The sequence below is a fragment of the Phacochoerus africanus genome, chromosome 13, assembly GCF_016906955.1.
Source record: "Phacochoerus africanus isolate WHEZ1 chromosome 13, ROS_Pafr_v1, whole genome shotgun sequence".
Classification (NCBI taxonomy): Eukaryota; Metazoa; Chordata; class Mammalia; order Artiodactyla; family Suidae; genus Phacochoerus; species Phacochoerus africanus.
Window position 1 is genome coordinate 64924494 of NC_062556.1, and position 16702 is coordinate 64941195.

Sequence of the window (16702 nt, forward strand, 5' to 3'; positions counted from 1 at the left end):
GACCTTCCTGATACTTCCTCTTCCCAGCATTTCCATTTAGATATTTATTTAATGCATATATATATATAGTCTTTTTGCCATTTCTTGGGCCGCTCCTGCGACATATGGAGGTTCCCAGGCTAGGGGTCGAATCGGAGCTGCAGCTGCCAGCCTACGCCAGAGCCACAGCAACGAGGGATCCGAGCCGGGTCTGCAACCTACACCACAGCTCACGGCAATGCCAGATCGTTAACCCACGGAGCAAGGGCAGGGACCGAACCCGCAACTTCATGGTTCCTAGTCGGATTCGTTAACCACTGTGTCACGACGGGAACTCCAAAATAACCTTTCATTTAAAGTGAAATCATATCAGGTAGGAAGTAAACCTTCTATAGTTGAGGAGGTTTTATATGACTGATGTAGAGGACAAAATTATTCTCCAAATGTAAAGTCTTTAAAACACGTTCTAAATGAGGCTTCACTCTAGAACTTCTCAGAAAATAGAATAGAAAATAGAATCCCCCCACCCCCACCCCGCACACACGTGGCACATGCAAGTTCCCAGGTCAGGGTCAAATATGAGCGGAAACTGCAACCGACACTACAGCTGCGGCGATGCCGCGTCCTTAACCCCTGTGCCCGGCCTCAGAAAACGCGGGTTTTTATATTTGCGGTGCTAATAAACTGGATAATGGGGAACAGCTGTCCCGTCACCACAGCACTTTGAGGCGCACTGTTTTCCACAGGATGGGCCGGCCCGCCCGAGCCCACGCGGCTCACAGTTGTCTGCCAGGACCGCCGAGACGCGGCCCTGTGTGCCATTTCCCCCCCCCCTCCCCCCAGAAGTAGGATCTGAACAAACCCACCGGTCCTTTGGAAGGAGGCGAACCCCTGCCACCTCATCTACCAAGTCCGGTCAGGACCGGCCTGCTGGGCCCCCAGCCGCCGCGCTTGCCTCTGCTCTCCGACGGGGCTCCGGCGGCGAGGTCAGTGTCCCCGGGTCCTCTGCGGCTCTGGCGCGGCGGACAGCCCCCCAGGCACGCGGAGGCGCTGAAGAGAGGCTGCCCGGCCCTGCCCTCCGGCCCGGCTGGGTCTCGGGCGCTAGAGTTGGAACCCAGCGCCGGGGCGGCCGTCGTCTCTCTGGGCGGTTCCCACGCGGGTCATACGTTTACCACGCTGGCTGTTTTCACTCATGTTCGGGGTTTATTTGAGACCTAAAATGGAAACGCCCTGACTCGAATTCTCAGATAAACTCTGTTCTGACTTTTCTGGGCGGCGCAGGGGAAGGGCGGGCTGCATCTTCTCCGCAGATGGAAAACACCGCTCTTCGCTCGCTCGCAGGATTTGATTTTTGTTCAAACTTGACGGGGCCTGCAACCTGCGAAGCAGCCTTCGGGGTCGGGAATGTCTATAAACGCCCTGCGGCCTCCGGGCGGCGGCACCCCGGGCCAGAGGGGCGGTGGCCTCTGCAAGGCCCGCGTTGCAGAAGCCCCGCGATCAGCTCCCCCCAAGTGTCCCCCCTGAGGAGCGCAGCCCGCTGCATGGCAAGGCAGCTGATGGGCACTTGACGTAACAATTTTTAAAGGAGCCATTAAAAGTCTCCCTGGATTTTCAGATACAAGGTTATCATTCACCTGGAAATGAGATGGAAATTTAGCCATTCAACTCACAAGATACTAACTACATTATTCTGCAGTTTTAGCTTAGATTCCATGAAACACAGAACCTGGCATAGTGCAGATGGCAGTAACCAGAGCGGAAATCAGGTGCCACTGCCTAGCGAAGTGCCAACTTACAGGCTGCTAGTCTTCTGCCCGAAACAGCACAGCAGACCTTGGGGTGGCAGGGTGGGAGTACCCAGCCTGGGCTAGAAGCTTATGGAGTCTGTCACGTCGTACCAAGCCCTGATCTTGTGCGTGACGCCAAAGAGGAGTGAGCGGGAGACGCCCTGGAACGGGCTGCCTCACGCCAAGTTCCTGCTCAAGCCTTTTTTCCCCCCAGTACATATGCTGCCCAAGTGAGCCCCCACTCAAGCCTTTGACGGCATCCCTCAGGACCCTTCAAACCCACAGCAGTCATCTGGTTCCAGCAGGTGGGCCCCACCTGGAGCAGCCCACTTCATCACAGACGAACCCCAGTGACCAAGGGAGGGTCCCCGGGAGGGGAGCGGTCCCGTGACGTCTGGTTGGGGATGAACGAAGCTGCGGGGAGCAGTTATTTTCAAATACTCCAGGGCTGTGTCGGCAAATAGACAAGGACCGGATTGCTCAGAAGCGCTCACAGGAGCGAGAGCAGAGACGGCGGGAGACAGCCCCCGCTCCGGTGCGGCTCTGTATGCAGCTGTCCGAGCACGAAGATGGACCCACCGGGTCTAGAGGCAGACAGGTGCCCAGGGCCCCGGGTGGTACCCCGAGGGCCTGAGGCCCCACCAGACAGGGCCGTGTAGGGGCTGGGCCCACTGGCTGGGGGCTAAACTCTAATGCTCCACAAACTGCACTTATCAACAGAGTCGCCTGGAGAGTTTCTTATACAATCATCATTTCCCACGCTCACCTGAGCCCCACTGAACCCGCTTCTTCAGGGGACGGAGGCCAAATGACACTGAGCCCCTTCCAGTCCCAAGACCCTCTGATTCTAGAAGAGGTGGATAGTTTTTGAACATTTACCACTCCTATTCATCTATTATTAACATAAAACAGGAGAACAAAGTGTTTATAGTCTTAACTCAGTTTCTAAAAAACCAGCCAGTTCTTTTTCAAAACAAATACATACATACCTCACAGCCCATGGATATCATTTTTTGAAATAAAAATTGGAAACATTAAAAAATACAAATACAGCATAGGATTAAGACATCATATGGTTTAAGATAAATAGGTGATTACAGTGCGATACTACTTCCATTTTAAAACAATAGTTAAGATATAAATGGGCTTAATGTTTTAAATAATTATTCAGAGATACCATGAGTCCTTTTTCTTTCTCGGTAGAAAAAACACAAAATAGATTTCTCTAATTTTAAATACATCTTATGAATAAAGAAATATGGATATGCACAGCTGGTATATCCCAGATGTGGATGGTGTGAAAAATCCCCATGAGGACAAGGTAGCCAGATACTTCCTTCTACTTGGTTATCTGGCAAAGTATCACTTCAACTGGTGAAAACCCAGTGTTTTAAGCAATCAGGAAAGAGGGACAATCTAGCTTTAACAACTCAATAGTCAGTTCTTATATAACTTAAACTTATTCAATACATTAAATATATGTATTTTTAAATAATATAATTTAAATTGAAGAATATGTCACCGATCCTTAACGAAACTTCCAAAAGTCTTATTAGCAGTAGTTCCACACTTCCCCAGCAGGTGGCAGATTTCTCATCATCCTTTCTCATCTTCTTTCTTAAATAAGCCAGGGCTAGAGTTCATCATGTGTCAAAACTGTAGGGGAGGAAAGTTTATTTAGCTCTTGAGATCTTAAACATCAAATTAGCTTAGATCTCACTGCGGTATGAAATAATATAAAAAGCATAGGTGACTTGCTCCTGACTGAGGATACTCTCGTTAGTCTAGTACTTACTTGCTTTGTTAGGTGACATGAGAATAGCTCATTGCACATTATAGTATCTATTATATTGTATCATAACTACTTGCCTTTTTGCATAGAAGTGAGCTCCCCTGAGTCTCTGAGAACAAGGACTGTGTCTTCATCTTTGTTACCTCCAGGACCTAGCCTCCTGCTTGGCAATGGAGGCTTTGAAAAACACTAATAGATTACTCACCATGTAGAAAGCATCCTGTCATTAATGTAATGGAACAACAAAGACACATACGGTCCTCGCCTACGACAGAAGGATGGAGCATTCAAGCACAAACATCAACTTTACACAAACGTGAGACCCAACACTAGCGAAGATCTTAGCTGTCAGGATGGTTTCTGCTTTTGCATCACTGAGCTGTCACATACTGATTAAGAACAATGGCAATTCTAAATGATATTTTCAGGCAGAAATTGAAAAGCAATTTTAATGGATCCTATTCCACAATTCAAGACCGTAGACTCTATCTTTCTCTTCATTAAATCCAACTGGAAAGATAAGGAAATATAAAAGGGAATAGCAATAATGACGATGGGAGAAAAGGTTATGAGACAATATTGCAAGAGTTATCAATGACTTTCTAAACATAGAAAACAGAATATACTGTTGAGATGAGTTGATTTTCTTGACAGAGAAGCCTGGGAGAGCCTCCTGACAGAAAACACTGGTGGGCAGTGAGTCACCCAGTAAAGCAACTGACTGAAGGACTGTATGGAAAATCTGTGTGTGTCAGCTCCCTACTCTCACTCCTCCTCCTGCACTGCAGAAAAAACTGACAGGTTCGTGTTTACTACAAAATAGAACGTGGAAGACTATTCTTGAGAAAGACAGAACAATTTATTGAGAGGGATTGATTGATTTTTGTATGGGTACTGAAAAACTCTTGAGTAAAGTTCTCTCCTTGCAGCTTTTGGCCAAAGGGGTGTGTGGGATGGGCTCTGTCTATTCCAGGTCCATAAATCTAGAGAGAAGCTTGTCAGTTCTACACCATGTGAATATACCTACACTGACCCCTACAATTCAGAGAAGAAGCCTATTAGAGAAACAAACACATTTACACCATGACTGAGGAAACCCAGGCCAGCTATGTCAATCAATCTAATTTTTAAATTGTAAATGTATACTAACAGGCAAGAATCTCTAGGCATTTGAAGAGGACAACAGCAAAAGAAAAAAGACTAAGATGAATACACAAAACAATTCGAAAAAAGCAAAGAAAGATAACCAAGAGAACCAAGAGATATTTAAAATAATTATAATTAATATTTTTCAGAGATACCGGAAAAGTCAATAAAGCTATATAAAATAAGAACAAATTAAAAGGAAGCAAGCAAAGGGAATTCCCATTGTGGCTCAGTGGCAATGAATCTGGCTAGTATCTATGAAGATTCTGGTTCAATCCCTGGCCCAGCTCAGTGGGTTAAGGATCTGGCATTGCTGTGAGCTGTGGGGTAGGTCACAGGCATGGTGCTTATATCTAGTGTGCTATGGCTATGGCTGTGGCCGGCAGCTTCCCAGAAGAGAATGTTAGGGAATATAAAATATAACCACAGAGGGAATATTAGGGAGTATAAAATACAACCATAGAAATACAAAGGATCATAACAGACTGCTGTGAACAATCATATGTCAACAAAATGGACAACTAAAAAGATATGGATAAATCCCTAGACACATACAATTCACCAAGACTGAATCATGAGGAAAATAGAAAATCTAAACAGATCAATTACTAGTAAGGAAACTGAATCAGTAATCAAAAATCTCCCAATAGGAGTTCCCATCATGGCTCAGTGGTTATCAAATCCAACTAGGAACCATGAGGTTTCGGGTTTCAATCCCTTGCCTCGCTTAGTGGGTTGAGGATCTGGTTGGCCATGAGCTGTGGTGTAGGTCGCAGACACGGCTGGGATCCCGCGTTGCTGTGACAGAGGCCAGCAACAATAGCTCTGATTAGATCCCTAACCTGGGAACCTCCATATGCCATGGGTGCGGCCCTAGAAAAGAAAAAAAAAAAAAGACACACACACACAAAAAGCCTCCCAATAAACAAAAGTCCAGAATGAGACAGCTTCACTGGTGAATTCTACTAAACATTTAAGGAAGAATTAATACCAGTCCTTCTGAAGCTCTAATGAAAACAGAAGGGCAGGGAACACTCCCAAACTTGTTTTACAAAGCCAGTGATAGCCTGATAACAAAACCAGACAAGGACACTATGAGAAGAAAAAAAACGACAGGCCAACATCTCTGGTGAACACAGATGCAAAAATTCTCAACAAAGTATTAGCAAATCAAATTCAACAATACATTGAAAGGATCATCTACCATGATCAAGTGGAACTTATCCTGGGGATGCAATGATGGTTCATTATCCACAAATCAATCAATGTGATATGTCACGTTAACAAAGTGAAGTGTACAAATCGTATGATCACTTCAATAGATGTAGCAAAAGTGTTTGACAAAATTCAACATCAATTTATAATAAAAGTGCTTCACAAAGTAGGTATAGAAGGAACATATCTCAACATAATATGACAGACTCAGTGAAAAGCTAAGAGGTTTCCTCTTACGATCAATAAAAAGATAAAGATGTCCACTCTCACATCTTTTATTCAACATAGTATTAAAGTCCTAGCCACAGTAATTAGTCAAGAAAAAGAAATAAAACAGCATCCAAATTGGAAAGGAAGAACTGAAACTATCACTATTTGCAGATAATATAACATTATAGAAAAACCTAAAGACTCCACCAAAACCTTCAGAACTAAGTAACAAATTCAGTAAAGCTGCAGGGCACAAAGTCGATATACAGAAATATGTTGTGTTTGTATACACTAACAACAAACTAGCAGAATGAGAAATTAAGATAACAATCCCCTTTACAATTCAAGGAGAAATATATTTAACCAAAACTGGGTGAAATATCTATACACTGAAAACTACAAGAGACTGATAAAAGAAACTAAAGACACAAAAATAAATGGGAAGATATTCCATGCTCATGGGTTTAAAGATGAATATCATTAAAATGTCCATATTACCCAAAGTCATCTACAGATTCAATGCAATCCCCATCAAAGTTCCAATTCTATATTCACAGATATAGAACAAACAATCCTAAAATTTGTATGGAACCACAAAAAACCTTGAATGCCCAAAGCAATCTTCAGAAAGAAGAACAGAGCTGGAGGCATCATACATCCTGATTTCAAGCTATATCACAAAGCTAGAGTAATCAAAGCAGTATGGTACTAGCATAAAAATAGACACAGAGATCAATGGAACAGAAGAGAGAGCCCAGAAATAAACACACATACATACAGTCTATACAGTCTATTAATTTATGACAAAGGAGCCAAGAACATGCAATGGGGAAGGAACAGTTTTTTCAATAAATAGTGCTGAGAAAATTGAACAGCCACATGAAAAAGAATAAAACTTGACTGCTGTCCTACGCCATACACATACACACACAAATGGATTAAAAACTTGAAGCATAACCTGAAACCATAAAACTCCTAGAAGAAAACGTAGATGGTGACCACTTTGACACTGGTCTGGGGAATGATGTTTTGGATCTGACACCAAAGCAAAGGCAATAAAAGCAAAAGTAAATAAGTGGGATTACATCAAATTAACAAGCTTCTGCACAGCAAGTGAAACAATCATAAACTGAAAAGGTAACCTATGGAAGGGGGGGAAATATTTGTAAATTATGCATATTTAAGGCATTATTATCCAAAATATATACAGAACTCATACAACTCAACAGCAGAAAATCAATTTAAAAAAATGGGCAAAAGATCTGAATACTTTTCTAAAGAAGACATAGAAAGATAGCCAACAAGTACATGAAGAGGTGTCCCATGTCATTAATCATCAAGAAAATACAAATCAAAACCATGATGAGAAATACCTCATACCTGTTAGAATGACAAGAAATAAAAAGTGTTGGTGAGGAATGTGGGTAAAAGGGAATGTGGGTGCACTGTGGATGGAAATGTAAGTTGGTATAGCCACAGACACTGTGATGGTCAAAAAATTAAAAATAGAACTGCCAGGAGCCCCCATTGTAGCACGATGGGATTGGTGGCATCTTGGGAGCACTGGGATGCAGTTTGATCCCTGGCCCAGCACAGTGAGTTAAGGATCTGGCATTGCTGCAACCTTCAGCTTAGGTTGAAACTGTGGCTTAGATTTGATCCATGGCCTAGGAACCCCACATGTGTGGGGCAGCCAAAAAAAGAAAATAAAAATAGAATTGCCCTATGATGCAGCAATTGCACTTCTGAGTATTTACCTGAAGAAAATAAACAAAAAACTAATTCAGAAAGATATATGGGGAGCCCTCACTATGGCACAGTGGGTTAAAAATCTGACTGCAGCAGTTCCATTCACTGCAGAGGCACGGGTTTGATCCCTGGCCCAACAGAGGGGGTTAAGGATCTGGCATTGCTGCAGCTGTGGCTCATAGTCAATTCCTGGCCCAGAAACTTCCATATGCCACGGCTGCTGCCAAAAAAGAAAAAAGATACATGTACTCCTACATTCACTACAGTATTATTTATAATAGTGACAATATGGAAGCAACCTAAGTGCCCATCAATGGGTGAGTGGATAAAGAAAATGTGGTGTATATACATATACCATGAAGTATTATTCAGCCATAAAAAAGGAAGGAAATTCTGTCATTTGGGACACCATGGATAGATCTCGAGAGCGTTATGCTAAGTGAATTAAGTCACACAGAGAGAGACAAATGCCACAGGATATCACTTTTATGTGGAATCTAAAACAGAAACAAAAACAAACAAAAAAGATAAAACAACCAAGATCATAACAACAGAGAACAAATCGGTGGTTCCCAGAGATGGAAATAGGGGATGGATGAAATAGGTGAAGGGGGTCAAAAGGTATAAACTTCGAGTTATAAACTAAGTAGGTCATGGGGATATAATACGGCATGGTGACTGCCATTAGTAATACTCTATAGGACACTGGAAAGTTGCTAAGAGATATTAAAAGTTCTTATCACAAGAAAAAAACTTAACTGCCTATAGTAATGAATGTTAATTAGCCTTATTGTACTGGTTATTTTGCAATATTTACAAGTTTCTAATCACTATTTGTACACCTAAAGCTAATATAATGTTATAGGTCAATTATATCTCAATTAAAAAAGGGAAAAATAACAGGCTTTTCTAGAAATATAATGATGATTCAATATTAGGAGTAATGATTCAACATTAGAGAATCTATTACTATGGTTTTATCATACTAATATACATGTAAGTAAAAAATATATATAGTAACCTCTATTTCTGCTGAAGGGGCAGTTGATAAAAATACAACCCATTTTGATAAAAACATTAAAATAGGAATCAATGGATACTTCCTTAATGTGATAAAAAGCTATTTTTAGTCCAAAGCTATTATCTTACTTAAAGGAGAAAGACAAAAGGCTAGCCAGGCAATGTGAGAAACTACCACCACTGCTATTTAACACTGTATTAGCTATATCACCCAAAACAATTAGACAAGAAAAAGCAAGGTGAGATAAAAGGATTAGGAAGGAAGAGGAAAAACCACCTTTGGTTGCAGGTAAGATGTATATACTCTTGGAAAAACTCAAAAGAGAATCAACTGAAACATTACAGTAAATGATATGAGAAAATTCAACATGATCGCAGGAAATAAAAATTAATGTAAAGAAAATAGTAGTGCTTCTATGGGTAAGCTACCATCAGTAAGATGATATACTGGAAGAGAACATCCCATTTATAATAGTAACACAAGATAAAATATTTAAGAATAAGCCTTAAAATGTATGCATAAAACCTACATGATTAAAATGCTATAACTCTCAGCTGAAAAAATGAGATACTAAGAAATATAAAATGTTGTAACTTGACAAACATAGAACTAGACTTGAATGTACACAAAGACATACGTTCTTTGAACAGTTTTCATGAAGATGCCAGTACTCCCGAAGTTAGCTAATAAATTAAAAAAAATAAATTTAATATCACCCCCCTCCACCACCATTAAAAAAAAAACAGAAAAACTTTTGGAACTAGATAAGCTGATTCTAAGGCTTGTAGGAGAAATAAACAGACAAGAACACCCAAGAATACAACAATAAAGAACAATGAGGGGAGATGAGACCTACTTGATATTTAAACATACTATAACCTTCAATAATTAAAGAAGTGTTTAATAGGCATATGTATAGACAGAGACAAGTGGAACAGAATAAAAAGTGCCAAATGAGATATAAATAATAAAGGAAATCAGCATATGCTAAGGGTGGCAACACAAATTTGGGGAATAAAGATTAATTTTTTTCCAGTGCTGGGCAAAAATCCTCCAGAAAAACAAAACAAAACAAAAAACCAGGAAAAGGGCAAGAACAGTTAAAAAACAGAAGAAATACAAATGGCCCTTAAACGCATGACATGATTCTCAACTCCATTCATGTTATGAGTTGAATTAGTCCCCACCACTCCTGCCCCAGTTCAGATGTTGGAATTCTAACCTCCAGTGTGCATGGGTAATCAATCAAGTTAAAACGAGGTCAGATCATAAGGGTGGACCCTAATCCAACATGACCAGTGTCCTTACAGGACAAGGAAATCTGGACACAGACATGCATGGAAGGAAAACGATGTGCAGAGACACTCGAAGACGACAAGCATGCACAAGTCAGGAGGAGAGGCCTGGAACAGAGCCTTCCCTCCCAGCCTCGAGAAGGAATCAGCCCTGACCACACTCTGACCTTAGACTTCAGGCTTCCAGAGCTGTGAGACACAATTACTTTTGTTTAAGCCTAGTTTGTGGTATTGTGTTACAACAACTTCCAGCAAATGAATACACCTTATAGTAAGAGAAATAAAAATTTTCTAAAAGAAGATATATCATAGCCTTAAAAATGGTTGCCTCTTTGGGTCTGAGTAAGTAAAAGAGGACTTTCAATTTTATTCTATATACCTCCACATTGTTTTAATGTTTATAAGGAACATGTCTTAAATTTGTAATTAAAAACTGTGTAAAAAAAACCCCAAAAGGTCTTTTGTAAAACTCTAAACAAATCAGCATACACAAACACATACACACAGACATATAATTTTTCTTTAAGATGTGGGTCAATCATATTATAAATATTATTCTATAACCTATTTTTAACTAAAAATCAGTTGCCTGCATAAATCTTTCTTAATTCTCTTGAAAGGTACATTATATTTGTTTGTATGTATCAATGTTTATGCAATCATTCCTCTATTGATGGATAGATTCTATTTCATTATTAAAAACAGTGCTATAACAAACATATATATACAAACATTTTTCTTTTTCTTTTTTTTAAGGCTGCACCTGGGGCATATGGAAGTTCCCTGGCTAGGGGTTGAATCAGAGTTTCAGGCGCTGGCCTATGTCACAGCTATGGCAACACTGGATCCTTAACCCAATGAGCAACGCCAGGGATCAAACCCACATCCTCATGTATACTGGGTTCTTAACCTTCTGAGCCACAACAGGAACTCTGATTTTTCTTGTTTAAACGTTAAGTTTCTCATGAATTTCTGGGTCAAAGGGCATATATACTTTAACTTTCTGTTCATATTAAAAAGTTTCCTTAATTTATATAGCTACTATATATGTATGTGTATATGAGAGTGCTTACTTGTCAATACCCTTGCTAAGGCTGGGTATTATTAATCTTTTAAATCTTTCCAATTTGATGAGAAATGCTTCATCTTTATGTTTCATACATTTAAAATTTTGTTTTAAATTATGTGAATTTTCCCTTCTTTTTTTTCTTTCCTTCTCTATTATGTCTTATCTTTCCCTCTCTTTGTAAAGAGTTATACCACTTACAGAATAATCTTTTTCTAAACTGAAATGGCAACTTTATATCAGATTATTAAAAATACATGGGCATGTTTTAAAAACTGAACTGAAACAATACACATTGGTTTTGTTGAGAGAGTCAAGATAAAACATAGCAGAGTATTTTAGCAAATATTTTCTTGCTTATATAAGAAAGCTCATATATAATCATCTCAGCCACCCTAAAAAAATAAGGCTGAGGAAAATAAGCATTATATTCTGAACTATTGGAAAGAATTATTGTGACGCTTAACTAGTCTAGCCTGTGAAAGTCTCTAACATACTGACTGGAACACAACAGAAGCTTGGTACTATTTTTAAAAAAGAGCAAAGAACAAGAGAGGGAAACAGGCACTGACCAGGAAAGGGAATTATGAGGAAATTAAGATGTTTATATTAGCTTTAAAAGAATATTCATCACATATTTATTGGTGTTGAAGGTTTATGTAAGGTGATGAAATGCTAAGGTAACTGTAGTTTTTTTAAATCTAAGAAATGGAAACAAATTCATCCAAATCACTCTCCAGCCCATGACTAAAGGCTACTAGACTAGGAACCAGCGTTCCACGGGGAAACCTGTACAATGTATGAGATGAACCCAGGAGACAGGAGTAAGATTTTAGTTAGCTATGAAAGGCTTTTATTGAGCTTCAGAGCTTGGATTTTCACATTTAGGAAATTCGGTATGCCTTTAAAGATAAGAGTTTCTTTTACTTTTTTCACCTTTATGTCAACAGGCTAATACTATTCTACACAACTATGTGGTGATGTGAACTGAAGCTACATCCATGGGGAACAGATTCTTAGCCATATTTTAAATTTGTGAGCTTAGTCCACATAAAAATGACATCTGTAATCATGTCACAGATTTTTGTAAAGATATTCTGACCTAATTATTTGATAACTTCACAAAGAAATGAGTTTGTAATCTATTCTAATTTCACTTAATGTAACACATAGTTCCAACACCACTGCAGAATGCTTACTTACTTGCATTTTTCTTCTTGTTTTCAAGGTGATCTAAGAGTCGTCGTATCTCAGTATCATACTCCACCCATTCCGGGACAATCCTGGCAGCAGCTTTTAGTTTAGGTTCTTTTGTTTTGGGGTTATTGCACTGAAAGTTTAAATAAAGCTTTGTTAATGAAAAACCATTTTCCAGGAAACACAAAGGAAATACTTGAGGACACTGCTATGTCATGAGAGCAAACAGAACGCATTTTATAAAAAGCAGAGCTCTAAGTACTAAGCACCTGAAATACTGGAATTAGTTTAATAGAGAAAGGATCAAGTGAAGAGAAATCATAATTTATGTAAGAAGTAAATGTCTAATGCAAACACCTCAATCAGAAATTTAAACAAAAACTGTTTAAAGACATTCTGATGGTTCATAAGAAGTCTGTCAAACAATTCTGTAAAATGTTTTGACGGAAGATCCAATTACATGACCATTCTGTAAAATAGCACAGGAGACTATTTTAGCAAATATTTTCTTGCCTCTTCTTTGGGCCAAAACCTCATTGTATGTACTTTATGTTTTCCACAGACAAAACCATTTGTCAGCCTTGAGAAATGTCTTAAGGTCTTTCGCAAAGCAGTTGTCCTCCTTCAGATGCCTCTGTTCTAAATAGCAGTTATGATACTAAAATAGTGGGCATGGATCCTCAGTCCTCATGGTTCCAATTCTTACTAGTAGTAAGACTTGGACAGTCCACACTTAATAGTAGTAAAACCTGTAAGCATCACTTAACTGTGCGCGCATGCATGTGTGTGTGTGTGTGTGTGTGTGTGTGTGTGTGTGTGTGTGTGTGTGTGTGTGTGTGTGTGTGTGTGAGTGAGGTGGGGGGAAGCAGCAGAATCTTAGTCTTCTCACGTGCAAAGAAGGAAATTAAAACAGGATCGTCTCTTGGGTTTCTCTAATATTTGACCTATTTTAATTAGCAAATGGTCCTAATACAGAGTTTCTTGGGAAATTAAATAAAAGTTGAAAGGCAAAAAGTACTGGAGGAGTTTTAAAAGGATCTGATTCTAGGTGTATGAAGGTACAGCTGACAAGGCTTGCTAACGGGCTGGATATAAACTGTGAGAAGAGAGGCATCGAATATGACCCTAGTGTCTTTGGCTTGAGCAACATAAAGAATAGAGATGCTGGAGTTCCCGTCGAGGCTCAGCGGAAACCAGTCTGACTAGTATTCATGAGGACACAGGTTGGACCCCTGGTTTCGCTCAGTGGGTTAAGGATCTGGCCTGGGAACTGTGGATATGACCCTAAAAAGGCAAAAAAAAAAAAAAAAAAAAAAAAAAGGAGATGCCACTGACTGAGACAGGAAAGACTTCAGGAAGGTGATAAACTTCATAAAGTTACAGAGTCATCCCACTTGCTCTTTATGAAGCCTTAATAAGGAATGTGTTTTGGAGTTCCCATTGTGGCTCAGTGGGTCAAGAACCCAACTAATAATCCATGAAGACGGGAATGTGATCTGTGGCCTCGCTCAGTGGCATTGGGTTAAGGATCCAGCGTTGCCATGAGATGTGGTGTAGATCACAGACACAGCTTGAATTTCGTGTTGCCATGGCTGTGGTGTAGGCTGGTGGCTGTAGCTCTGATTCAACCCCTAGCCCAGGAACTCCCGGGAACTTCCATATACTTTAAGTGCAGCTCTAAAAAGACAAAAAAAAAAAAGGGGGGGGGGGCGGGGGGGGGGGGGGAGAAGGATGCGTTTAAAGCTCACTTCTACATGGCATTTTCTTATGGCTGCCCCAACTTGTCTTCCCGTTCATCCTTCACGCCCTACAGGAGAAAGATTCGTTATGAAGCCATGAGCCTATTTTCTTTATCCCTTCCTCACCAAATATTTTCAGTTTATTTCACTGCAGATTTTTTTCCTATAATATATTAATATATTTCTAAAGTGGAAAATAGGATCTTCTTTGAAGAAGTTAACCTCACAGGCCATGTGTTCTACAAAGCGAAGATAATGGAACTATTTTCTAATAGTGTCAGAAACTATGAAAACAAACCCACTTTGTTTTTCTTAGTTTTATGCTATAACTTCCCCCCTACAATCTCTATCAGTGGTGCTTAACTGGGGTGATCACGCCCCAGAGGGGAGCTTTTAGCAAGGTCTGGACAGTCTTGAGTGTCCTAACTGGGGGCTGGTGGGGTGCTACTGCCATCTAGTGGGGAGAGGCCAAGGATGCTGCTAAACATCCTACAATGCATAGGTCAGCCCCACAACAAAGAATTACGTGGTCCCATTGTGAGTAATGACCCAGTTGAGAAATCTTGATTGAAAGAGAGCTGAGGTAGTATTGTGACATTCACAAACACTCTCATCCTCACCTTCAAAATTAATTACGATTTTTCCTCTCCATTAGGTCATTTCCTTGGGATTTTTCTTTTTAACTTATCCCCCAAGAAGATGATCAAAAACAGCATGTTCTTCATTTTTATCGTCAATGTTTCTGTGGGAGCAGTAACGCTGTCCACCAAAGTTTATGCCACCTGTCCTTTTCCTGTGCAGACCTGTTGCTAGGGAGTGGCTGCCCACTCAGGAGGGACGGGACGATCCTCAGCTCCTCTCGTTACTGGATGCGGCCACACAACCGGCTCTGAGGATCAGAATGCGCTCTCCACACCCCTTTCTCCCTTCCCTCCAGACCAACACTTTCCAACGGAAATAATGGAAACCAGCTAGGCAGTTTTACATTTTTAGTAGCCAGACATAAAAAGGTAAAAGGAGAGGTCCCTTGTGGTGCAACAGGATGGGTGCCATTTGGGAGCAGTGGGACGCAGGTTCCATCCCTGGCCTGGCACAGTGGGTTAAGGGTCATGTGTGGCCGCATTTGCAACATAGCTTGGGTCTGATTCCTGGCCCAGGATCTCCATGTGCCGTGGGGTGGCCGGGGAAAAAAGAAAACATTTTTTAAAATGTAAAAGGAACAGGTGAAATAAATTTTAATACTGTATTTTATTAAACCCAATATTTCCAAAATGTTACCAGTCAAAATGTGATTGATACAAAAATGAGTAATAAGGTGTTTTTACATTCTTTTTATTGTGCCGAGTTTTCAAAATCTGATCTGTTTTACACCCTACAGCATATCTCAGCTTAGACTAGCAACACTCTAAGTACTCTACGGCTGTATGTGGCAGGTGGCTGTCACACTGGATGGATCAGCTCCAGATGAACACGGATGGTGACAGGACCCACGAAGATGAAGAAGCCACAAGACAGATGGAGACTGGTCCTGAGTCATGATGTGCAGGAAGCTACTCACTGACAGGACACCCAGTGAGGCCTGTACGTGGGTATATGTGAAGCCACTGAAATCCAGGCACTTGTTAGAGCAGCTCACGTTCGTCTGAGTACTGAAGACCCCTTATGTCACTAACATATGAGTCACAACCTTACACAACACAACCTTCACATTTTATGAGTTATGTTCAGTAACCTTCTTGACCTCTCTTTAGAAACTTCCCTTGCTTTCTTCTTACCAATGTCACCTTGTTTCTGTTAATATTCTATCACCTATGATTCCAACATTTTGGCATATTACTTTCTTTCTACACCTTGCTACCTATGTCTGGAAAAAATCCCTATATTTTATTGTCCTATCTTATTTTGTTCAAAACTATAAGCTCTAATATTTCTACAGTTTGTTCCTCAGTGAAGATCTTGTAAAGAATGATTTTATACTTCTATTAGCACATAAAAATACAAAGTAGTCAGAAAAAAAATGATAATTCTTGTACTACTAAAGACAAAATATAATATTGGAAAATAACTTCTAAACAGTTGGACAATTAGTCTGAAATATGTCATGTCTAAGAGATTTAAACTGTGTAGTAAAATGAAAATCTAAGAAAAAATTTCTCAACAAATAATGAAAAATAGACATGCATAGGATAATTTAAGCAGATGGAATTATTTTGGTTGTCTTTACTTGGGAAAACTTTTGACAGAAGAACTAAACTGATGATATATTAAGATGATAGCTAGTCTATACACATTTCAGCCAGCTTATGGCCTTACTTTCAAAAGGCATTGTGCAGAAAAGAATTAACACAGCAGGCCTGAGATTATTGTTCTTAGGGAGGCCTGCTTGGAAGGTGCCCTTGGCTGGCGTCTGGGAACTTGGATTCTGGAGTATTCCCATCCTTCCCTGAAAAGGATGGCTCGTTGTGCCTCAACTGCAAATGGTGTGGTTTATGCCAACTGCCTGCTT

At 40.3% G+C, this 16702-nt stretch overlaps 1 protein-coding gene across 1 annotated transcript in view; it reads right to left on the reverse strand.

Annotated features, from left to right (window-relative positions):
* Positions 1 to 2826: 2826 nt before the first annotated feature.
* The window catches only part of UGGT2 (UDP-glucose glycoprotein glucosyltransferase 2), a 168632-nt gene continuing 154756 nt past the window's right edge, over positions 2827 to 16702 (reverse strand). Inside the window, exons 38-39 of the mRNA XM_047756237.1 lie at positions 12464 to 12590; positions 2827 to 3422 (exon numbers count right to left, since the gene is read on the reverse strand). Coding sequence (XP_047612193.1) covers positions 3400 to 3422; positions 12464 to 12590 — 150 coding nt within the window. The 3' untranslated portion in view covers positions 2827 to 3399. The remainder of the gene's footprint in view (positions 3423 to 12463; positions 12591 to 16702) is intronic.